Here is a 26,259-nt window from a genome sequence, read left to right as displayed (position 1 = left end):
CCTCGCTGGTAACTGATGGCGCGTAATGAGTCCTGTGATGCGGTAAGTAAGCGCTATGCGCAGTGCTGCGATGTCTTGCCTTTGCTAACCTGTTTTCCTTCTTTTCTCGTAGGTCGCAGTGTTCTCCCAGCACGTGTGGAATTTCTGGAGTGATGCCAGCCGAGAGGCGACCAGCCAGGTAAGCCTTTTGAGCAGTTTGTAATTTGCAATGTCTTTAATGCCTTCTTTAATGTTGTCTCTACCTTCTTCTTTCAGGTCGTTCGGTCCGGAAGGGTTGCGGATTCGAGGAAGCTGTTCACAGGAGCTACGAGAAGATAAAGATGAGGATTGCAGGTAAGATGCTGGACACGGGGAGCGTCACGTTGCAAACTGCAAAGTAACGCGAAGCGTGTTGTCTTGCTCGGGTGTGGTTTAAATAGCCTCAACAAAGTAGTCCAGGTAAAGTAGTCCCTAGGCCACCACACCCAAAACACTAGACCGCACAGCTTGGTACTTAGGAACCAAGCTATGTGGATGCCTCCATGTTGGTCGACAGTCTCAATAAAGTAGTTCCCAAAACACATGTCTTTCATGGTGTATGAGCCTGGCCCTAAGAGGGCTTCTGAAGTGGATGCCAGGCCTAGAGACCCGAGTCCTGATCCCACCTGGCAAATGGGCTTGCCAGTGGGGGTTTGGGACGAGGGTCGTGACAGGGTGCCCCTTCCACTGAGGCTAGGAAGGTGAGGCTGCTACCCGATAGTCCCCATGGAGTTGGTACTCAGTGAGTGGATCTCATGGGGAGGCAAACCCCCTATGGGACTAGTGACGGCCTGGGGATAACATGGTATCCCTATAGCCCACTTTACCCTGACACACCTTCCTACTCTGACAACAACACTATCCCTAATATTCCTATATTTTTTGTAGATCTATCAGTATAGAAAGTACTGGGATGAGGAACAGTGTAGGCTCCATCAGGAAAGAGTATCCTATAAGTACTGATACGAAGGAGAAACCAATTGACCCACTGGAAGATCTCCAAGTTGGTCCTAAAATGAAGAAGAGGCACAGAGCCCTGCAGATGGGCCAGCAGAACTAAAGCGAACATTCTAGCTGCATCAGAGGTGGTATGAAACAACCTGTCAATAAAAGAGAAGGACAACCAATGTGGTCAGACCTGTCCTGAAGGAACCAGGATATTCAAAGCCAGACAGACCAGAGAAGCCAGGAGAGCGGAGACCGGGATGCTTATGCTCAGGCAGAAGTGGCTCTGAAAGGTCTGCAGTGGAAGGACCAGCAAAGGAGGAGAAGCAATTGGCAACCAGATGAACGAGGAAGCTAGTACTTGCAGTCAGCATGAGATGTGCAGCCCAAGAACAGAGGAACACTGCAGAGCTGCTGCAGCCCCTGGAGAAGCCAAGAGAGACCCTCATGGGAAGGCAGAGAAGCCCACAAACGACTTGAGGATGCCGCTAAGCAAACTGCAGAGCTCTGGTTGGCTGTGATGGTTGGTGTGACTCCTGAAGGGTGGAAGATTAAAGAAAAGTGGGTCTGGGATGCATAACCCATAACAAGCAGCCTCTTAAGCCATCTTCTTTGTGGTAGTACCTGGCAGGTCAGCTAAAACCCTGAGAAGAGGAAAGACAGGTCTGGGACCCACACCTAGAGAAGAAGAATCTCTCAAATCATCTTCCTCGCAGTGCCTGGCAGGGAAGTGAACCAGGTCTGCCCACAGCAGAGAGAGAAAGAAATCAGGTCTGGGGCCCGCACCCATAAAATTGAAAAACAATTGGGAGATTGCCAAGCCAAAGGATATGGCCTGGGGAAGGGAGACATCCCCGCGCATTGTGGACTACCTTACAAAATATAAGAAAGACCAGGGGAAGGGAGTCATTTCGCCAACCTTGATGAACTGCGACTAAGTACATGGAAAGGGCCTGAGAAAGCGAGTCATTCCCCCAGCATTCATGACCTGGGAAAAGCATGGTGAAAGGAGTCATTCCCCTAGCCTTCGTGAACTGTGACAAAGAGTCTGGGTAAGGCCTGGGGAAGGGAGTCATTCCCCCAGCCTTTGTGAACTGTGGTAAAGAGCCTGAGAAGGACCTGGGGAAGAGGGTAATTTCCCCTACGACTGTCAAACTGCAAGGCAAATGAGATCAGGGGAAGGAAGCCATACCCCCTTGTGTTGTGTACTGTGAAGTCAGGAGAGATCAGGGGAAGGAAGCCATACTCCCCTGGTGTTGTGTTCATGAAACCAAGCAGAAGAATGCCCAGGGAAGGGAGTCAATCCTCTGGCACTGTAAAGGTGTTGAGTACACGCTACCTGGAGGCATTCTCCAAGAACGCAGTAGTGAGGAAAACTATGGCCAATAAGGAATGATGTTTGAGTTGGAACTTTTGAGTTTGAACGGAGAACTTTACATCATCTCAAGCTGGAACTTTGTGTTGTATCCTGGAAAATTGAGACGTGTAGAAGAGAGTCATTCTCACAGGGGCAATTCCCACCTGCCAACTGGAACTATAACCCAGTGTCCAAAAGAAGGGACTCTATTCTTTTAGACCAAGAAGATCCAGTATCCTTTTAGTTGAGTTGCAGGTAAGGGATAGAGGTAGGAATTTTGATACACGACGACAGACTTGTTTTCATTTACTTGGACATTGTGACAGATTCCTTAGTTCCTTAGTAGAGGCATGGAAACCCTCTTAGAGTTCGGGAGAGATAGGTGTCCTTTTTATTCTGAACCAATAAAAGTATATGTCAACAGTCAGGGTACCTGTGTGTCTGTACCCTCATCTACACCCTTACAATTTATAAACGTGCTTTCATCAAAGCGATGTGCAAACTAAACAGTACAACAAATAGCAGTGAAGGAAATACAAATAGCAGAAGAAAGAAGTGCAGTTAGTTATCAGAAAGAGAGGAGAGAATATGAGCTTTCAGACAGGAAAGAAAGATATTCAAAGAGGCAAAGGAATGAATGCCTAGGAGGTAGATAATTCCAGTATTTCGGGGCGAGAAGGAAAAAGTTACGAAAACAAGAGAGGGTAAAAGGGGGTTTGGGGACTGACATACAGTGAGGGACTGAGAATGAAGAGATTGAGCAGGTGAACAGAAAGAGAAAAGAGAAAAAAGAGAGGAACTTGGCCACGAAGGTATTTAATTTCAGACTAGACAGATGTTTGGTTATGAGAACCACATTCTAAGTCACCACCTGTACTAACTTCCACTGTGCAACTACTCAATTGCAAATGGTTATTTTATGAATGTCTAATATGATAAAAATTTGTATAAACACCCAGAACTGTTGGGGTTGAACATGGTAACACATGTATAATGGCCTGAAGAGGTTTTTAATGAAATGCTAGAAAATAAAATTGTTGTATTGTAAATACAATTTGGGTGATCTCTAATTCATGCACAGATCAAATCAGATGATCGGTTAATTTGTGTTGGGAAATACTACCGACAAGTGCCAGACAGGTGGGGTAGCCTAAGTCCTTTTGCACAAAATACAGTATTTAAGCTCAATACAGAGGAAGAAAATTAGAAAACGAAAGGAGGAGGGAGCTGGAAGAAGAGCAGGTAGATAAAGAAAAAAGAAGACAAGTGGCAGAATTTAGGACAGCGGAAAGGGGTGAGGCATGAAGTAACAGTAGTAAGGGGAGAAAAGTGGAGGCCAAAGTGCAACATTGAAATATTATAAAGAGGGAAATTACAGATTCGTGCAGTATTAGTGATGTGAGGGGAACAAGAGAAAACAAAGGGTAAAGATGACCCCAAAGATGTACAAAGATGAAGGAATAGAGAAATTAGAAAGAGAAAACGAATTGAAAGTTGTCGGCATCTGAGTGACAGGAAAAGGCAGAATTAATCAATCGGTAATCAAAGAGGAATAGTGTAAAGCTTGCAATTACGGGCAGAAGGAATGGAGATAAAAACACGTTAGAAGTCTCAGTAGAATGTGCATTACGAAAGATAGATTGAACAGATGTGAAGAAGGAGTAGGAGTACAGAAACGAGAACAATTGGGAATAGATGAATCCTGCCGAGTATCCCCCCTCAACATACATTGTATACCACGTACAACCGGAATTGGCAGGGCCTGCCTTCAACAGGAGAGAAATGCATAGTTTACTATCTCTACGAGGCCAATTGTCCTTCGAGGTTTCCATTCAGAAATACACCAATTTATTTTCTTCATGTGCCAAATTGGAGATGGATGTGTTGTCAACGGGGAGAAGACTAATGCACAAAGAAGCACAGCATACCCATGAAGATAGAGCATGCGACCACCATATTTATTTCATATTGTCAGGGATCCATCTAAGCAATTGAGGTAAGAGCATTTATCTCCCAACTTCGGTAATGGAGTGTGGTTTGGGTTTGGGAATAAAAGGGATTTTTAGGGAGTAAAATGTACTTCTCCTTCCCAACTGGAATATTTGTAGGCAAGTAAATAGGAACCAAATAGGTATGTAGTGATAAAATTGCGGCAAAAATGTCGCCTGTACAAAGAATCGTGGCAGAAATGCTGTGGTTTGACCCGTTAAAGGTGTACCCCATTACACCATATAAGGGGAGCGGGAGTTGCGGGGGTGTCCCCCGCTTCCCTTAAATGGTATAATGGGTACGGGGGGTGCAGGGGTGTCACAGCCTTTTTGTGTCCACAATCATTTTTGCCACGATTTTAACACGTGGAACCAGTAAATATATACTGCAATTTTAAAAAGAATACGCATTGTCTTATCATTTAAAGACAACTTGTAGATAATAATTCCCACCAATGAAAAAAAGTATTTTAATGATACAGGCTATTTTCACGTTACTCATCTGCATCAGCTGAGCAATGCAAGTGACATAAAGAGACAGACACAGGCATACCTCGTACTCCCAATTATTCTCTGCGTGCAGTATTGGTTTAATCTGAGGGAGTAAGATAGGCATGTACGCCGCTTATGGAGACCCCTGCCTATAGCACTCAGAACAGTCTCTTGCTAATGTCTGCATTTGATGCTCTGCAGAGAGAGGTAAAGGGCTGGTAGGACAGTGCAAATAATTGTAAAGCCATGTTGGAACAGGAAACCCTCTACCATGTTGTTGTCTCCCTTTACCTTGAGTAGTGCATAGCTTGGTGACCAGCAATCTGGAAGTAGAAGTCAGTGGTGTGCTTCATCTCATTGGTGTGGCCAGTTGTCTCAATCCAGTGCCCTAGTGGATGGCAGTAAACCCCATCCACCAAGTTGCTTTCGTTGTAGACACTGCAGCGGTCGTGGTGGGGCCCACTACCTGCAAAAGAAGGTGGCAACACATTAGATGGCCAAGAAATGTGTGAATCAATCTTGGCTCAGCTCCATCATCATTATGCACTTTTAGAACCCTATAGCAGCAGACTATTTCCAGTAATACAGTCATACATAATAAGTTTTAAGCCACCATGTAATGTTTAAATGCAAACATTATTCCTGTTGCATACGTTCATCAGTTTTCTGACATTTGACGGCAACTACTTCCATCTTCCACTGATGTAAAATCTATTCTTATGCATGCTCATTTTGTATCTTAGAGGCATGCCATTGCTAAAGCATTCTGAATTGATTTGCCGCCATTTGCAAATGTACATGAATTATAGAAATACATTATGAGCCGCTGCGGTTAGTCATTTATATTAGAAGATCCAAGTCTCTGGTTCTTTAAAGAGACACATGAGTTGCATAGAGAAATACGAACATATGATTGCATTACTTTTTACCATATAATTCATATGAACCCACAGGAGCTCATTTAAGAAACAAAATGAGTAATTTGGCGACAGGGAGCTTTTACGTGTTGCATGTCGTGCTATCATGTCGGGCAGGATTTGATTGTAATTGTGCACGCTGCCATTTTTCCTCTAATTCTGTTTATGTGCAGCCATTGGCACCAATTGTTGCTACCCCTGGCCCACAGGGCATCTCTTCTTTGAGGATTTGTGTTGGTAAGGGTCAAGAGCTGCACCTTGTAACCTGCACTCTAGGCCAAAGAACAGTGCCGTGTGGGAAGCCAAGGACCGATCTGGGTTCCTTATTGATGCTTAGACAGATAAAGGGACATCATGCAGAGAAACGGAACCAACACACACAGCAGTAGCACCATAGGAATGAATCCACAAACACTCAGCAACATGCTGGCTCTGCCCCCACACTGTCACGGTGGAAGTGTGCATTGTGTTAAGGCTACACCCAAGTACTCTCAGCAGCAAGTATAGCTATTGTAGTGTTGGTGGAAAAATAAGAATGCTCCAGCCCAATTCTAGAGAAACATATGATTGCAGTCAGAAATATAAGCATAACCATCCATGTATATGTTACTGAATGCCAAACTGGTGATCATGCACACATTAGACCTTCTGCCATACTCCTTTGTTGGAAGCACATTTTTTAGGCAGCTAATGGTAAGTGCACATGCCCTCTGGCTAATTCCTAGACATAATTACTTTCCACACAAGGCTATACCTTATGATTCACTACTTCTTGCTGAAAGAATGTCAGGGACCAGTCAGAGGGTAGGCAAGTCCCCTTAACAATTGACATGTGAAAGAGTGGCCAAAGCAATAACTACATGGCTGTAACTGCATGTTAGGTCACCTTCCTCTCTATTGGCTAGATTAGTGAGCAAAAGGGGTCATCACAGCATCAGCATGCCGTCCATCAACAAGCCACTTTGTGCATGCAGGGCTATGATGGCAGGAGCCACACAGGTGCAGACATCTGGGATAAAATGAAGCAGGAGGTCGCAGAGTGATTACGTCTGAGTAGCTATCCTTGGGCTTTGTGGTAGCAATGGCTACAAAGTCATTTCTGTCATAAGGTTAGAGAGTCCAATGCATGTTGCATGCTATGCACATGTTCTGCTCCACATTGTGACACTACGATGCTTGCTGTGGCATGCAAGAACTCTAATTTAAAGCCATCATGAATCACCAGAAATGTATATGTGAAATAGTCAATCAAAAATAAATATGGCAACGAGGTTTTATTTCAATGTATTGTATTGCTTTGTATTGACTACAGCTATGGTCCCAGTCAAGCCTCTGAAGGGGCCTTCTTAACACCATCTTAGTGGCCACTCATGCACAATGTTTGTGTGCTGCACAGCGAGGTGAAATAGCTCGGAATCATTTCTGGAGGTGGTACATTGATGTACTTGTTGTAAATAAACCTGCACAAAAAAGGTACAAGAACGTGAAAGCATAGGAGTGTGAGGCATTGCATAGCTGATGAGAAAATTGTCATTATTCATGGTGATCAACACAAAGCACATGAAAGAAAACATTGGATATATTTTGCCATCTTTTCTTGAAACCCTCATTAAGGGGAAAGCGGCTGCATTCCAGCCTGTGGAGAGTAGGTTTCATGTGTTAATACCCCTGCAAAAATATCGCCATACAAAAATATCGCCATCATTTTGCAGAAATATTAACACCCACACAACCCTCGCTCCCAAAAAAAACCAAAATTATCCCCCCAAAAAATTTCACCTATGGCCGTTCCAGACAACCATATATACGGCAATATTTTTGGTGGGGACAATATGTAGTGATACCGTAGAGTATAATGGCACACAGAGAAGCCACAGTGGACATGTGCAAGATTGCTAAGGGCAGACAGCTGCTCAGAATTCTTCACAGCCAGTAAGAAGTCTTGTATCTGGTAGCCCTCCTTTATTAAGTGAAACATTATCGGGAACAAGAGAGCCCATTTAGGGTGTGCACCTCTCACACATGCACATCTTTGGAACTAACTTACTGGTTCTGCGCTCTTCAATATTTCTGGAACTGGGGGAACAACCACTGGTGTGAGCAGGCCCACTGCTGCACAGGTGGTGGATGCATATAATGTATGCCAGCTCAAAAAGGAAAACAGCCCTCTCCAGTAGCACTTGTTAGTGTTGCTATCAAAATCCTAAGCTGTACCCGCCCGCGTGCTAACCTGCAAATGGGAACTTGTTTTGTGCGGCTGTTGCAATTGTCTCTGATGCCAGGAGAAGTCTCTCTGTACCTCATATCAGACGACCAACATTCATCAAAATGAATAGACATCATATCACAGTATACTATGGAAACACCTCAGTGCTTTCACAAGCAACAGGAACAGTACCTTAAAGTCAGCTAATGGTCAGACTTGAGACAGAGCATGAGCTTTGTCTAAGCGGAAGGCATGCTAGCCATGGCAGTCCACTGGGGTGGAGGCTACTTTTGTCAGAGATAATGCTAGCTTAAGGTCTGAAGATTACATTATGCTGCGGTTGTGGTTATGGTGATTGAAGGCAACTGTGGTTGTGAGGTCGATTAACAATTGTGGTGATGCCCCAGAGTGAGCAATAACAAGCCCTCTACATTTTGTATGTCTACGATCAGGATGTAGCACAGGGATTGATGAGTAATGTCCCTGCCTGGACATACCACTGTACGGAGTGAATTACATGGAGTACCTCACATTACGCATTTTTGCTGCACCCCCACGGGAAGGGGCGTGCACATCAAATATGTTTTGCATTCCCACAGGGAAGGGAATTCAGAGAACGAATTTGGCAGTACATGTGCATAGAACATGCTTGCCTCACTCACACACGGAACGGTGCACACACAGATTTCTTTGCTGGATTTCCATAGGGTAGTGGGGCATTCACACAATATTTGCTGCACTACCAAAGGGAAGGTGGCACAAAGACCAACTGTTGCCACTCTCACAGGTAAGTAGAGCAGTCGCTTAATCTTTTAAAAATACATGCGCCCTATTGTATCACGGCGCATATGCCTCGTTTTTGATGCACTCTGACACGGAAGGCGGGACACACGCTATTTCTGCTGCACTCCACAGGGATGAGGGAGCACACACGTTTGCTTCACTCTCAAAGGCAAGGGGCACATACACAATTGTTGCTGCATTTGTGTAGGGAAGGGGAAAAATCCTCCCCTAGGGAAAGGGGTGCACACACAATGTACGACATACTCTCTCAGGGTAGGGCAAGGGAAGGGTAAACATGTAACATATGTGTGGTGCTCTCCCACAGAGAAGAGGGCACACACACCTAGAGCGCATACACAACTTTGCTGCATTCCTATGGGGAAGGAGCAACAGACACAATTTGTGATGCACTCCCCATGGAAGTGGTGAACACCTTGCAATATATACGTCTCCCTCATAGTACACAAGGCCGAATGGAGAGGTTTGTTTTTTGAGGAGCCTGCATGCAAGTCTGAGCTAAGTATCTTCATACAATGGTGCTCATTGCCAAATCTCAGCAAAGCATATTACACTGTTAGTGGTGGTTACAGTCACAGGAACCATTCCAATAGTTATACAACACTTGAACAGCTGCTCTTCTTTCCCAACGTCACTCTTACTAGGCAATCTCTCCAAGGCTGCTGATGGTCAATTTTGTTGCCATCTTTTCTCTCTGTGACACGGACTCTGGGAACAACATCCCCAGGTTTCAGATGGGATAAGGAGGCGGAGTAAAACTGCCATATAATTCCCTCAAACAGCGCCCTCCAACTCGGTCAAACAGCGCTCTAGGTAGAACCCAGCTTATGATAGTGAAGTTGTTTCCATTATTCTTCTAGGCCCGTGCAACAAAATACGTCTCTGCCTTCTCATACTCCTTTTAACTGGTGGTGGGCCCTATGGTCCAAGGGAAGAGTAGTGGAAGGTTCTGTGGTTCTGGACTAGAGGACAGAACTGAGCCACCTAGTGAATGTGCATCAGGGGTCTTGCCCCTCAATTGGCTGCCAATCTATGAAGACGAACCTCTGCTGTCAGGACCTTTTTTGGCACAGGCCCATTAAGAAGAGGCTGTTGGAGAGGACCTCAGGGGTGTTGCTAGGTCTGGAAAAGACCCGGGGCTACTATGATGTCGGAACTGTTGGGACTGGGGGCTAGTTAGCCTTTTGGCTGTAGCTCCTGAGATTCTATCCGGGGCTACACCAAAAGACCAGGGCCTATAGCCCCCTTAGCCACCCCCTAGCAACGCCTCTGGAGGACCTCTAAAGTGTTTCCTTTCATGCACCAGAAAAGCAAGTGCAGAAAGGTCTGGGTGACAATACACAGTGAATGCTTGACAGACAGCTGGGACCTCTTCACTGACTCCTGCAACTGTCCGAGTTCCAGGTTCACAATATCAATCAGGTTAATTACGTATTAAGCTTTGTTGCATTTGAAAAAATAACTGCCCCTACTGGTTTTGTTTTATCAAACCATGTTTAACAGAAAAAGTGCAAGCATTTAAATAAAAGTGACATTTCAACAGAAATGGATCAAGATATATTCAGACTTTCAAAAGAGAGGCATGCTTCTACATTTGCAAAACCATGAGGCAACCCACATTCCCTCCCACACATACCGGACACTGCATACAATCGGATAGAGGCTTAATATCATCTCTAAGTAATTTTATAATGCAGCTATGCACACTTGTCAATGTTTGTCAGCGGCTCTCCAGATATCCATCGAGCAATTACCTTCTCCTGGGAGACAATTTTCTGCTTCCCATCATGTTGTATAATTATCTATCTTTAAGTTCTTTAGCTGCAACCAGCAGGCAGTGAATTGACTTACATAGTCCCCTGGGAGATTCATATGAATATATAACGTTTTCAAAATGTCTTAATGTTCTACTCCTACATGGTCTAACTAATCCCTGCTGCATCTTCCTAGATGAGGTAATCTTTCTGAAAAGCCTCAAATGTTTGAATGCATCCACCACTAGACGTATAACAGCGCCCTCCCCGCTTCCAATGGAGTGTCATTAGTCGCCCAATCATCTTTAAATCGACCTGTAATCTCCTGTTGACACAGTTGGTCCTCGAGAAGGTGAGTCACAGGCCACCATATACTAAGACATCTACTGCCCCTTCAAAAATAAACAAGAAAAGCAAGGGGTGCATGATCCAAGCGTGCAATTAACCCATTGGTCATTTCAATTAAATTCTTTGCCAATGAAAGGGGTTAGAAAGATATGTTCAAAGCAAGAGTAATATCTGTTACCCGGGGCTCAAGGGGTTAATGCTCATGAGCCCCCTCCGTTGTAAAGGCGGAGTTTGGACTGGGCAAGGGAGTTATGGGGCACGTGCGCAGCAAGCGCCAGTTACTGTTTGGTTGTAGAAGAATAAAGAAGTTCCTCCTATCTCTCCGTGTGTGCGTCCTTCATTGGGCCTAGATCCCTAGGCAACATTTGGCGACGAGGATTTCTCCCGCACACTGGAGTCCTCCTCCTGCAGCAGCCCGCTCGTGGTGGGCAACCCAGCGAACCTCCTCCTCCTGCTCCACCTCCGCGCAACACGGCACTCCGCCGATTCCGCCTCGCCGGACCTCCTCCACCGAAGCTCCGCGGAAGCGATACCGCCCACGCCTCCGTCCTGTACCCTGCCCGTTGACACCTGGCCGTTGAAGAGGCCTGAGTTGGCAAAAGCGGCGGACCCCCTTTGCCGGGCGCCGGGTGCACGTAGGCTCGGCCTAGGCCCGACTACCTCGCCCCACGCGTCGCCTACGCACGTGCGGGCCTCGTCTCCCAGGCGCCATGAGCACCTCCAACTTTGGGTCCAGCCAGGGCTCTCCTCAACTGCCGCGGGCGGCGAAGTCGATTCAACTACGTCTGCCCCCGCCGTTCACCATGACTCCTCAAGCCACCAAAGGCCCCAGGTGGACCGACTGGATGGATGATTTTCGTCATTTCGTGAGAGGATCCGGCGACGGGGACTCCCCCAACATGAGAGACATTTTCCTCAACCTGGTAGGGGGGAAATCAAAACGGTTGTCAAGGCCATTCCGGCCGCAGACCAAGATACGTTTCCCAAGTTGATTGGTGCTTTGGACAGACTGCTGATTATTGAGGTCAACCGGGACTATGAAAGATATTTGTTCAACCAGTGCACCCAACTCCCGCAAGAGACTGTCGACGAATTCATCACACGTCTACGAGTGAAAGGGGCGAACTGCCAATTTGATGCGTTCTCGCTAGAGGAAGCCATTCGACTGAGGGTAATCGAAGGGTGCCTCTCCCCCGCACTCAAGAAACAGCTACTCAAAAAACCGCTCACCATGCCCGAGGTCAGCGAACTTGCCCGCATGCACGAGAGAGTGGATGCACAGGCCTCAGCCATGGGACACTCCAGCAACCCTAAAGCAGACACGGGGGAACTTGTGGCCGCCATACTGCCCCCCCGTCAAGGCGACAGGGGCCCTCAGCCATACAGGCCGCCGACACCCTCTTCGACGTCCACCCCGCGTCTACAAAGACAGTGCTACCGCTGCGGGATGTCCTTCCCCCATTCGGGGTCCTGCCCAGCCCTGTCCCAGCGATGCACCAACTGCGGGAGAGAAGGACACTTTCACTCCGTCTGCAGGGAGGGCGTACCTTTTCCGATGCGACCCCAGGCGGCCCCCCGAATGCTTTTCCGGCCGCAGCCCCTGCAGTACAGTCAGCCTAGACCATACCAACAGGGTTTCGGGCAGAGGCGCTACGTTCGAGAGATGGATGAATACCAAGCGGCAGGATACGCCCCACCGTATGATCAGGCTGATCAGCCTAGACACTTCACAGACGAATATGACAACCCTCCTGCAGATTACAGGCCTGAGACCCTCTACCAAGAAGACCAGGCGATGGCCTACTACGCACCGCAGGACCAATACGACCACGACGAGTTTGTGAACCTCATACTCGATAACAAAGAGGCCAGGGAGGCCCCGCAAATCCCGCTCAAGATGGGGAACTGCCAATTTCAATTTATGATCGACTCCGGGGCCACAGTGAACATCATGGGTGAACAAGACTATGATCGTATACCATGCCCACCACAGCTCAATCCGTCCCGGTCCAGAATTTTCCAGTGGGGAGCTGCCACCCCGTTACAGACGGTGGGCCAATTCACCCAATGCCTTCTCCTGAATGGGCGGCAAGTGGATGCGACCATTCACGTGATACGGTCTCTCGCCAGGAGTCGATGCCTCCTCAGCTACCACACGGCGTCGCTTCTGGGGCTGATCGAGATCCACGTGAATGTGGGAGACGTAATCACCGCCGCAGCGGCCTACCCCAGCCCGGGGAACGCTGTAGGATCGATAGCTTCTCATCAGACTCAATCGCTCGTCTCACAAGAAGACATCGTGGGTGCTTTCCCCAAGCTATGCGAGGGGCTAGGAAAGCTCCGGGGACCCCCCATCAGGCTCCACATTGACCCCGAGGTACGGCCAGTGCCGCAACATCCCAGAAGGGTTGGTTTCCACCTCCAGGAGACAGTTTCGGAGGCACTCCAGCAACTGCTCCACGACGGCATCATCGAACCGGCGACGGGGCCGACGCCGTGGGTGTCCCCCCTCGTGGTAGTACCTAAGGAAGGGGGAAAGATCCGGTTGTGTGTGGACATGAGGGTGGCCAACACGGCGATTCAACGGGAGAGACACCCGGGACCATGTATCGAGGACATGATTGTGCTGCTGAACAGTGCCCAAATGTTCTCCAAACTGGACCTAAATCAGGGATACCATCAGTTGGAGCTCCACCCTGATTCCCGGCCCATAACCACGTTTGCGACACACGATGGGCTTTTCAGATACCGGAGACTGAACTTTGGAATCTCGTCGGCCGCTGAGATTTTCCAGGAGGCAATACGCCAGATCATCCGACCCATAAAAGGGGCGCTTAATTACAGCGACGACATTCTCGTCTTTGGATCGTCCAAGGAAGCCCATGACAGGGCACTACACGACACTTGCGAAGCCCTTCAGAGAGCCGGCCTCACGCTTAACATCTTGAAGTGCCGGTTCAGTAAAACGAAACTCAAATTCTTTGGACACATCTTTTCCAAGGATGGCATGATGCCTGACCCCGAGAAGGTCGAGACAATCTCCAACCTCGGCGAGGCCCGGCAGGTGGCGGACGTCCGCTCGTTCCTCGGCATGGCAGGATACTGTGCGAGGTACATCCCCCACTACGCCTCCATCACAGACCCGCTGAGAAAACTGCTGCAGAAGGAGTCGTCGTTCGAATGGACACCGGCCTGCCAACAGGCCTTTGCGAACATCAAGCAAGCCCTTGCGGAGGCTCACCGTCTAGCATACTTCAACCCGCTGTGGCACACCGAGGTGGTGGTGGATGCCAGCCCCGTAGGCCTCGGCGCCATCCTGGCCCAGACCAGTGGTGCGGATGTTAACCCCAGACACGTGGTTGCATACGCGAGCCGAGCGCTGTCGACACCTGAACTAGCCTACTCCCAGGCCGAGAAGGAGAGCTTGGCAGCGGTCTGGGCGTGTGAGCACTTCCACAACTTCATAATCGGCAAAAGGTTCACGCTGGTCACCGACCACCAGGCACTTCTATCACTGTTCGGGAACCCGCACACCAAGATGCCACCGAGGATTGAGAGGTGGGGCATCCGCCTCCAGGAATATGATTATGACATTGTACACCGCCCGGGGGGCGACCTCAACCCCGCAGACTACCTCTCCCGACACCCCGTTGGGGCCCCGCTTGCACGGAAGGGCGATGTTGCATATGTGCAGTACGTGGCGGCCCAGGCGCTGCCTCCGGCGCTGTCCCTTGAAAGGGTAGCGGCCGCATCGGCAGCAGACCCGACGACAGCCCTGGCGATTAGCCTCACGACGGCCAGCAAGTGGAAAGATCACCACAGAGCCATCCTAGCTCACCCGGGGGTGAACAAACAAGAAATCGAACGGCTAGCCCGTGTACATGGTGAACTTGCGGTGAAGGACAATAATATCCTGCTTAGAGGATGCAGGATCGTCATCCCCGCCACACTCAGGAGCGAGGTGGTCAGCATAGCGCACGAAGGTCACAGAGGAGCCGAGAACACGAAGAAGCAGCTCAGGTGCCACGTGTGGTTCCCCCTCCTGGATGTGGCCGTTGATGAGTGGGTAAGGAACTGCCACGCCTGTCAGTGCACAGCCCCTGCAGAACGTCCGCCCCCACTCCAACATACTCAAATACCTGATCACCCATGGGAACGAGTAGCCATGGACTTCTACGGGCCGACTGAAGCGGGTGACTACATTTTACTCTTCATAGATGAGCACTCAAGGTTCCCGATTGCCAAGGTGGTCAATTCCACGGCGTTCACTCAAGTGGCGGCGACGATAGAAGAGGTCTTCAGCGAGTGGGGGATCCCCAAGTGGGTCAAGTCCGACAACGGACCACCATTCTGTGGACACGAGTTTGGAACACTGGCAGAGCACCTGGGGTTTAGGCACATGAAGATCACACCACGCCACCCCCAGGCAAATGGAATGGCGGAGCGCTTCATGGCGTCGATCAAGAAGACCCTACAGAGGGCACGGCTTGACGCAGTCGATACACACCAAGCGCTATGCCGCCTGTTAAGAGACTACAGGAACACTCCTCATGAGGTCACAAATAAGACGCCCGCCGAGCTCATGTTCCGATATGAGGTGCGAACCCGCATCCCGAGAGGTACGGCGCAGGCAGAGCCGGCCGACCATGATCTACTCCAGAGAGACGCGGCGGCAAAGGAAAACGCAAGGCTCCGTACCGATGCACGGAGAGGAGCGGTGCCGCCGGAGCTCCAGGTAGGAGATGAAGTTCTGGTGCAACAGCCGGTGAATAGAAAGACAGATTCGCGGTTTGCTCCAAGCCCCATGAGGATCGTTGCAGTGAAAGGTACAATGGTGACGGCTGAAGACCAGAATAGGACCGTCACCAGAAACTGTCAGCAGTTCAAGCAATATGCAAGAAGAGAAAACACAGAAGGACCTCAGAGGGCACTCTCACCAGAACCATGGAGGCAGAGGGATGATGAGTGGTTTCCCCCGGAAGGAGATCCCGGGGACATGGGCCAGAGTGGGGCGACTGAAGAGGAACCAGAGCTTGGGACTCGAGGTGAGAGGCCGAGACGACTCATAAAGAAGCCGATGAGACTCGTTGAAGAGTGCTGAGTTATTGTGTGGACACAGAGTGTCAAGTTGATGTTTGGACATATTGTCCGGGGGTAGTGTTACCCGGGGCTCAAGGGGTTAATGCTCATGAGCCCCCTCCGTTGTAAAGGCGGAGTTTGGACTGGGCAAGGGAGTTATGGGGCACGTGCGCAGCAAGCGCCAGTTACTGTTTGGTTGTAGAAGAATAAAGAAGTTCCTCCTATCTCTCCTTGTGTGCGTCCTTCATTGGGCCTAGATCCCTAGGCAACAATATCGATGGACATGCAGACACAATGGATTTCCAGTGTCTGAGGAAGCTGTGTGTCCCCAAGTGTCAATGTGGTCGACATCCCCCTAATTCCACCATAAGAATTCCGAGAGGACCTATGTTTTTTGGGTCTACTACCAAGTCAAAATGTCTAGCACAAATGATCGTCCTTTAGCGTGCTTTTCAGGAATTTCAGCAATAAAGACCCTTGGTGTTGATTTGCGTAGTAAACTGGTACCACGGGAACAACCTAAATCAATACAATACCTACCCTCACAGCCCAAAATGGAGCCCCTAGTGAGAAAGAAAACGTCTTATGAAACCAAATGGACACATCAGATTGTTTACATGAAGTACAGACATTTCTGTGTTCAGGTGTGATTTGCCTGTGCTGGTAATATGAGTCTCCTGAAGGCAAACTATACCTGGGCGCTCACAAATCACCTCTGAACCTTTGAATTCAGAGAGCAGTGTAAGGATGTCGAAGAAGGAAGCTGAAACAAAGGTGGAATGATGTTGGTTATAGACTTTTATTTGTGTATAAAAAGTCCCTCACTATCCCTACTTCTAAAAGGGGTTTCCCTGCCTCAAAACTAATGCTAAATGGTCCGTCAGAATGTCTGTCAAATCAAATACCTACCACCGTCCTGTGTCACAACCTACTTCTATCCTTCACACTACAACTAAAGGATAATATAACGGAAAGTTTCTTCTCCAAGAGAATGTCTCCCTTCTCCCAACGCTTGGATAGTGTTCCAAAAGAATGTTCTCTTGCAACACAAATATGCAAGGAGGAATGACCCCTTTCCCCTGGCATGCGGGTTTCACACAGCCTGTATACAATTCCACATCCAGGAGAATGGTCCCCTTCTCCTGGTGTAGCTCGATACAGTTGCCAATAAAACCAGGGGGAATGATTCCCTTACTCTGGCGTCTCTACAACTCTCCTTTCGGTACCAGAAGAATTACTCCCTTCTCCTGGTATTGCTTGGCACAGTTCACAACAAGGCCAGGTGGAATGTCTCCCTTTACCTGGCATCTTAAGATTTTGTTCCAAGAGCTTTGGCCCCTTCTCCAGGAGAATTACTCCTCTCTACTGGGGTCTCAAAAGTTATTTCTCATAATCCTCAGCTTGATGTACACTTTGACACTCTAGTCCCAAATCCTTCTTTTCTGATCACTGGGCTAAGTGCCGACACTGCAACCTGGAAGTTGTCCTTACTTGCTCAGTTTTCCTTTGTTGGAGTCCCAAACCCTTCTCTGGTGGTCAGTGGGCTTACAACTGCCACTGCAACAAGGTTCTTCTCCTCTGATGCTTGGTTTGTACTGGTTGGGGTCTCCGATCCATCTCTGGTGGTCAGTGGGCTTATTGTCCTCACTGCAATGAGGAAGCTCTCCATGGATGCTTGGTTTATGCTGGTTAGGGTCGGTCTCAAACCCTTGTCTGGTGGTCAGTGGATTTACGGTCACAACAGCGGTGAGCAATTTTTCCTCGGATGCTTGGCTTATGTTGGTTAGGGTCGCCAACCCTTCTCTGATGGTCAGTGGATGCATGGTCACCACTGCAATTAGGAATCTATCCTTGGATGATAGGTATGTCGATGTCAGGGTTGCCAATACGACTAGCTTCCACCCCCACGTCCACTTACCTTTGAAGGGATTTCGGCATGACACCGGGACTTCCTGGCACTGGGGCTCTTCTCTTTGCCACACCAGTCTTCTCTCTTTGGATTCCACAGCACCAGGGCAGCCCCATGCTCCAGTCATCTGCTTGGTTCTTCACTCCTGCTTCACTTTCTGGTCTGCATCAGCTGACACCCGGAAATGTCTTCCTTGCCTCCCCAGCATCCTCAGCTCTTCTCCGACTCTGGTCTGCCCACAGCGTTTGAAACTCCAGCTGTTCCCTCTCTCGGCTGGGTTTGGCAGCTTGGCTAGTCCATTGTCCATACTTATACAATGTAGCCAGTCCCACCCTGGTGGATTGTAAAAGCCCCTTTTTCTTGTTCATAACTTAATTTTCATGCTTCCTCGGGGCAACCTCATACCAGTTCTTGCACAGTCAAAGACCTTCATGTCTCCTGTGCTCTTCCTCGTCCTAGTATTTTTGGCTTTAGCTTTATCCCCTGTATTACAGCAGTACGTGGGCTTATTTTCAATAAAATGGTTCTGTACAGTGGGGAAGGCTAGGGAATGTTGGGAGTGACAATATTCAATGGGCTGCACCCTAGCTGATCATCCTTGTCCCTAAATGGGGAGTCCCTCCGTATGAGATCCTCCCGCATTAAACCACACCTAGGGGGACTATTGGGTAGCGGCTGCACCACCGTAGGCTCACAGAAAAGAGATCCCTCTTGGGGAGAAGTGACAACACCATGTGAAACATCACAGTTGATCTTAATAATTTTATATAAAGTGAAAAGTAAATAGATAAATGCATAAAAAGGGAAAACATAATTCATAAAATCAGGCCCTAGTCCACAATATCTCCCAAGCTACCTACTGCAGTGTACCATATCTTCAGTAATTTTTTTTTTTAGCTCTTTAGTGTCAGTATAGTTTTATTGGCATTCACATATCTTCCCTTCTTATCAGCTTTTTCACCCTAAACATTTTCCCCATAAATGTGTGTTCTTTTACAGCGCGGAAACACTTTCAACCACAGTTCCCAAGCTCCTCACCCCAACCCCTAAATACTGTGAAAAATGTCCCATTGCAAAAAGGAAAAACATAATCTATTTGTAATGCATATCAATGAGAACACCTCATCCATCTGAGGTTGAAGACACTCTTTCAACTCCCATGGTTCGTAGGTCAAAAGATGACCAATCTGCTCAACAAGAGAACAGATCTAATGCCTGAAATGCAAATTACAAGGACGCTAAGCAAACCTCAAATTAGTTATCATTGGGCAACAGTGAGTTGCATCTTGCAAGAATAAATGTGTAGGGGCAAGACAGACTTTGATCTGGTAGACTGTGAGTGCAGTTTTAGGTCCCGTTCATTGCTGGTCCTTGGCACAGGAGAAGACTGGGCTGGTAATCCGGTGCTACTGTCAATTTGCAAGTGTTGGCATTTTCCTTGAGGATGCATGTAATAGAATCCTTGCTATTCAATTTGCTCATTTGCTTACTTCATTTTTTATCAGTTTGAACTGCTGACATCGTGCAAGTGTGTTCATGAAAGGGCTGTACATCAATGTTGACAAAAGCAATCTCCACCGCTTTACACGTGTCAATGCCATGATTTTTCCTCGACTGATAAATCATTCCTTTTCAACAGCATGCCTCTTGTGGCTGCCCCAGGTTCCTGCCTGCCAGAGTTTCACTACTCTATGAGCCCTGTCAATGTAAATATGGACCTCTGAATTTTGATTTAGAATGAGCGAAAGGAGCTACTGGGTGCACTTGATATCTTGCAGCTTGGACCCCTTCTTGAGGGGATTTATACAGGTGTTCCCCTGCCGTGAATGATTTTCCAAATCTCTGTACTTTGTACTCGAAAGCCTCCGATACATTAGCAGCCAATGGCATTTCTTCTTCAATTGCCATAATGTCCTTCTACTTTTTTCCACTCCGTCTACAACTGCCTCAATGTCTTTCTTATTCCATTGGTATAGTGGAAGAAAATATCACCTTAATACTTGGATTTCTTCATGCAGAGTTGTTTCAAGTTCTTTTCTCAGAGTTGCCAGTGAGGTATAATTAAGCTGTCTCATCAGGGTACCCTACTTTGCAGTGTGCTCATCATCATTCTATTGGGAGAGGAGGGGGTGATGAGATAGGCAAATCAGAGGCAGACTTTGGAGAGAGTTGCTTGGTCACCCGGTGTTTGCCATTTCTACATCTTCCTGCAACTTCCCACTAGGGGTTTCTGCATGACATAGGTCAGGGACCAAATCCTTCCTGTCAAGGTGTCCACTTTGCTTCTATTTACAATTATATGCTAGAGACAATTCATACAAATAAAAGAGTATTCAAGCACTCACATGATGTGCCCCTGTTGCCTGTCTTCATATCAATCCAGTCCACTGTGCAGAAGATAGGCTTGCACCAGTGAATCTTTCACATTGGATGTCACTGGGCCTTTCAAAATCTTCTCAACAGGGGACTAGTTCACACAACAATGATGTATCTCCAAAATCCGTGGACTGCTCCAAACAAGAGATGGAGGGAAATGTCATCCCCAAACATCTGCAGCTTCTCAGAAGGCACCCAAGGGTTACCTGAACAATCATTGGGCATAGAATCACTAATCAATTTAAATGATCGAGCATGCATAAAAGAATGATCACCAATACATTGAGACAGCCAGAGAAATTCACCACCTCCTCATGAATTGGGTTAAGGAGACTGCTGCTCACTTTACTAATCATACACAGGTACAACTTGCTCCAACACCAGTACAAATTCTGCATGGGACCGTCAAGAACATTTAGTGCTGCGTCTCCAAGTCGGATCACTGCTGTGCCTTTCAATGTGGGCACGTAGTTGAAGTGGGTAGAAATAGTTGTGGTTGACATTGACTCCCTGAGAGCTGACACCACCAGAAGACGATTGCTCCTATCTAGAGCAAAACATCAGGGTCCTCTCTGAAGCTCACCACAAACCTGGGGGCTCCTCATCTAGCTGCAATGTAGGAATTACAAAGATGTCAGGTCCTGAAACTATGCGATGAACCTTCCCAATGGTTGCCACCTTGACCATGCCCCCATCCTCACTGTATTTAAAGGGGCTCTCGCTAGACATGCAAATGGTATGCTGCTTGCATAAATGAGCACATACAGACTACAAAAATACTCCATGAGTGAGTGTTTCCTATCCAAAACAAAAGGATAATTTATTTGTGAAGGACACCTGTTCAAATTTCTATCCCCACTTACATTTGTTTCTTAAATCATACTTTATTGCTTTTTATTTATAAAACCAATAACCTAAATAACCATTGCAAAAGCATGTTTTGAATATCTCTCCTCAACCCATCTTAACCCTCCCGTTACCCATTTCCCTTCTCAAAACCCACACCTCCCTCCCCTAAACAATCACAGGCAGAAAGATACATGTCCGGAAGTAAATAACCTTCCTTCAAGGCATCCTGCTCCCCATAACTCCCCCGGCTGACTTTCCCTGGATGGTCAGTGCAAAAGATGCACAGGTAAACATAGAAAATATCAGAGGTAAATGTGTTCCCCTACCATTCCCCCACTCATATCTCAGTCTTGAAGGAGTTGACAAAGACCCCAAACCCATCACTACCTCGCTCTCTACTATGTAAGCCCCTTGCTCTCACTCTTCACTAAACTATTGCACCTGCACTCCGGCCTATTACCCAAACTTTCCCTCAATGCTCCTTAGACTAAAAGATGAACCGCTACTCTTCAATGTTCCTAGGCAACTCTTGTAACCAGTTCTTGATTCTTTCCATCTAATTCAACTATTTAACCGTCATCAACCAATCACCATCGTAGGAAGGCATTACCTTTTCCAACAGCAGCCAAACAGGCTCTTGCTGTCACTAACAAATAAGGCACCATATAAGGAAGGTGCTGAAATCCCGTCTCTTTCGGTGGAAGACCAAATAATATCATTAGTGGTTCCCTGGATGTCTCAACTCCCTTATTTCCTTGAATCCATTTAATACATAAAAGACCTTCCTGCCTCTAATTTCGTACCCTCATACCCTCCCACCACATGTGCGGATATGTACCTCGCTCCCCATATTTTCTCCTGCATTGCAGACTGTTGTTACTAAACATTCTCGTCAATCTAACTGGTGATTGAAGCCAATAACCTAATCCTGGTTAGAGAGGGAAACCTTGTCCATCGCCCCACAGAGGAATGAACACAACCCTTCCAAAAATGAGAGATCCCACATCTTCTTCCCATCTTCTTTTAGCTGGAATATATCTTGAGCTCCTAACTTCCAGGACAATTTTATATATCCCAGAAATAACCTGTTTAGTACCCAACTGTTTGTCCAATATGACCTCAAAAGCTGTCAACTTCGGATCCACCCGTTTCTTCCATTGTTTACCTGAAAAAACTCCTTTCAGGCGTAGGAACAAAAACACAGAAAACGGTCTAATTCCTAACATATTTTTCAGTCACTGAATACCAATGCGTCTCCCTTGATTAATGAGATGTCTGAACCTCTCTAAACAAACTTCAAACCAGCTTTGAAACCATGCCAGATCCTCTAGTTCTGAAATACATGTTGGGGCTCAAATGCAACTACAGGGGTAGGGCCAAGTAGTAATCACCACATTCAGTGAATGATTTCTCCATACCCACCAAAATTAGGACAAACCTGGATTTTTTGGGGCAAGATTAGGTATTGCATTTCGCGTGACCCACAGCCAATCCCTCACAGTAACTGGGCATAATACAAGGTTTTCCAGAATAGCCCATTTTTTTCTGGGTGTATTCCTCAGGTAATCCACAGACATGCATAGATGGGCTGCTCTGAAGTAACAGTCCAAATGCAGCATCCAACCACCTCCCCTATTTCGGGGTAAGGACATAGTCATGAAGGGGTTTCTAGCTCTCTTGTTACCCCATTAGAACTTTAAAAGGCCACTTTTATCTTCACCTAAAAACCCTTCGGACCTCCACTGGCAATATAGTGAACACAAATAATAACCTAGGAAGGATTTTCATTTTCATTGATGCTAATCTCCCTAATCAGCAGAGTCCCAACATATTCCACCGTCTTGTATTCCTCTTAATTTGGTCCCATCGTGGTTTTTCTATAGTCACCCCCGAAAGAGATGCGTATGCCCAGACGTGGGAACCATGCTAGAGACCCAACCTCCTCATCACTGATGAGGACCAATAAGGCTGAAACATGTCTGTGGATGCTTGTGGTCTTGTGCAGAAGGGATGTGACCAAGTTGTTGAACGTTACTCAACGCTCACTCTGCTGTCAAACACTCCTCTGACATCTGCCACCTCCTCAAAGACCTTGATCTGTATGTTCTCGCTCTCACTGAGACGTGGTTCATGGCCAGCTCTGTCACGAGTGTTGACACACTCCTCCCTGAGGGCTACAAGATCCTCTCTGAACTCAGGACCAATAGGTCCGGAGTTGGAGTGGCCCTGATCTTTCCTGAGTGGGTCCCTGCCTCTATCATTCCCACCCAGGCTTACTCCTCCTCCTTTTAATGCCTGGTCTGCAGGCTCTCTATCTCTCCTGGTCTCTCTCTACAGGCTGTATAGGTGTGGCCGGGGCTCTCTAGCAGTCACCCCAATTATCAGCAGAGAACAATTGGGCCCATCAAAGACTCCGCACCACAAGAACAGCCATGGGGCAAAGTTACTGTCTTATATTAGCAAACAAAATGACAGGGATCACACCAGAAAAACAAGTATCCTCCAGAGCTCTCGCCTTATAAGCATGTGTCATGGTTTAATCCTGGTATGATGTCACAAATCCAGGTTCCATCCCAGAAACCTATCACACATTTACATTGGTCAGTTTGGGTAGGCTACATATAGGAGCTACACAGATTAGTTCTCCCATTGGATAGCCATATCTAGTGGATCCTCCTAGGACCACGTCCTACTAGTATCAAATCTACAATGTTGCAGGGTCACAAAGAGACCATTGGCCCTTGCAACAAATTCTATCCCCACGTGAAAGATGAATCTGGATTGGGCAGAATGTGTCCTCCCATCCCCGGGACTCTGGACAGTTGCCAGACTGAGAGTACCCATTCAAGGCAATGGGAATGAACATGGAGGTGCAAAGTGTTCCCTAATGTTGCCATCTCTGATCACCTAAGCCTGGGAGAGTGCATTAAATTGGCAGTTCATGGGCAAAACTTGTCATTTTTCCCCTTTGGCTCGATGGGAACAGTCCTCTTCATCAACCTTGGTTGAATGGGCATTGTCCTGTTCAGCTGGGTCATGTGTCTTGAGACCATGAAATGGAGCTGTCCTGCTTGTAATTATGAGGATTTTAGCCTGATTTTCTGCAGGTGGCTCATTGTCTCGGTAACTGGAACCTTCCCGTTTCCGCTTGTCCTTCAATGGGTGTGTTGATTCTGATCGCCTCTGGCTGCAGTGATCATATCAGCCTTTCCATGTACCTGAAGCCTGTCTCTCCTCTGACACTCATTTCAGATACCTATAGTTTCCGTTTAATTCCCTATGGCTTCTCTATGACTCTATCCGCATCCTGACACTGGATTGCATGGTGGTGAAAACTGGGTTATAACATTTCCCCTGAAGAAAGTTTAAGCCTTAAGAAGCTGTGAAAGAACTGAAACATGTCGGGATATGATTTTTGTGAAATGACACTTTGTTTAAGTGCATAGTGTGTTGTAATTGTTCTGTGTCCGTGCAATTATTGTATGTTGTAAATTGTTGTTGTCATTTATCCCATTAAGATGACGATATACCCACCATGTGGGTGAAATCTGGGGTTATTGCATTTTATAATTATAACTTTTATAGTTTTTAGCTTTTTAATAAAGATAATTAAAATGATCAAATATACAAAAGTATTTGGTGCACTAAGTCCATTATTTCAGGACCAATGGTTATATGCCTTGAACATCACATCATAGACAGACGAGTAATTTGTCAGATTAGGTTATATTGCACCTTTTCTCCTTTGTGTATAAACATTCTCTATGTTAGTGGCAGTCAAGTATGTGCAAGCTAAATATATTAACTCTTTGCATCTTGTGGTTTCAGCTTTGGTAAAGGATATGAATATGAAGAAATATGTATGTGTGTCCGTCCTCTGCCTACGCAGGTCATAAGCATGTGCTTTGTGCCTATATGCAACAAAATACTGAATGTTTGTGTAACTTCATGATTGGATGAATATGTACTTCGTGTGTAAGTGCGGCTACATCGGGATGTCCGTGATGAAGTCATTAATCTCTGGTTTTGCAGTTAGTCGACTTGCGATGCCATTTCCATGTCGTCCAAATCATCGGATGGGTATGGTCTTAACGGCTGAGTGAATAACATTTCTCACACCTGTGTTTCTCTGCCTTTGTGTTGAGAGTTGTGTGGGGGCACAAGGGTTAGATTTGGCCCCTGTCTACAAGGCCATTTTGCCAGGTCACCCTCTTCCTCTCTCCTTACCTCTACCTCTAAGCTTCTCTTCATCAGGGATTTCAACATCCACTTGGACTCCTCTGACCGATCTGAGTTTTTCTGCAACCTTTGCAACTCTCTATCGCGCTCTGCAAGACTTATCTTTGGCCTCAAGCCCAGGGACCGCATCTCTCCAGCTCTCAAATCTCTCCACTGGCTCCTTGTGGCTGCGAGGATCAAGTTCATGGCCCTCTACATCATCCACAAGGCTTTCTGGAGCTGTGGCCCTCTCTATATCGAACACTCTCTTCCTAAATACCTTTCTTCCAGAGCCCTCCGCTCAGCTACCTCAAACTCTCTGCTGGTCTGATGCTTCTCCAAAGAGAGAGTGGGGGGTATCCCTCTCCTCTTCAGGTGCCTCCCTCTGGAATGGTAGCCCTGCCCCTCTCAGACTTGAGCCGGATAACCTGAAGTTCCGGAAGCTGCTCAATACCTTCCTCTTCTCTTCTTCCTGCTCTCTCCCTCCCCCCTTCTAATCTACCTTTCTGCTCGCCCTGACTGGTGGTGTGGTTGCCCTCAGAGTCACACAGGGTAACAACCCCCCACCCTAAACCCCCTTGACCAGTCACCTGACACTGCCTTCTGGCCTACCCAGCACTTCCGGTCTGGGACTGCACCCATGTAGTCCTCTACCATCCTTGCACTTACTCAGAGCCCTGCTGCCCTAACTGCACTTCCCTTCATACCCCTTCCCTGTACGTCTCCCCTCACCCTCTTGCCTGCACTTGCATGATCTGAATGTCACAAGGGCTAGTCAGATCGTTTGTCTGGTCATCCCTCTGTCTCCCCTACTTTGTCTTGTGGCGCCTAGAAACACTTGTGCAAAAGCGCATTATAAATAACAAATCATATCATATCATATCATGAAAAGAGTTAATTCTGAAAAGTACTGGTTCGCACAATAAATCATGAATTAGGAGTGCCATAGTTAATTGTGAACGATTAGCAGATTCCATGTTTAGAGACTACATCAAAGTACAA

General features: G+C 47.2%; 1 protein-coding gene across 2 annotated transcripts in view; it reads right to left on the bottom strand.

Annotated features, from left to right (window-relative positions):
• EPM2A (EPM2A glucan phosphatase, laforin) overlaps positions 1-26,259 on the bottom strand; it is a gene marked incomplete at its 5' end in the record, with an annotated part of 1,251,062 nt that overhangs the window by 784,006 nt on the left and 440,797 nt on the right. For both annotated transcript variants that reach the window (XM_069606724.1, XM_069606722.1), the window contains 1 exon segment: positions 5,092-5,266. In XM_069606724.1, coding sequence (XP_069462825.1) covers positions 5,092-5,266 — 175 coding nt within the window.

Source organism: Ambystoma mexicanum, chromosome 4p (genome assembly GCF_040938575.1).
Source record: "Ambystoma mexicanum isolate Mex_15411 chromosome 4p, UKY_AmexF1_1, whole genome shotgun sequence".
NCBI classification, from domain to species: Eukaryota; Metazoa; Chordata; class Amphibia; order Caudata; family Ambystomatidae; genus Ambystoma; species Ambystoma mexicanum.
This window is presented reverse-complemented; position numbering and strand designations above follow the sequence as displayed.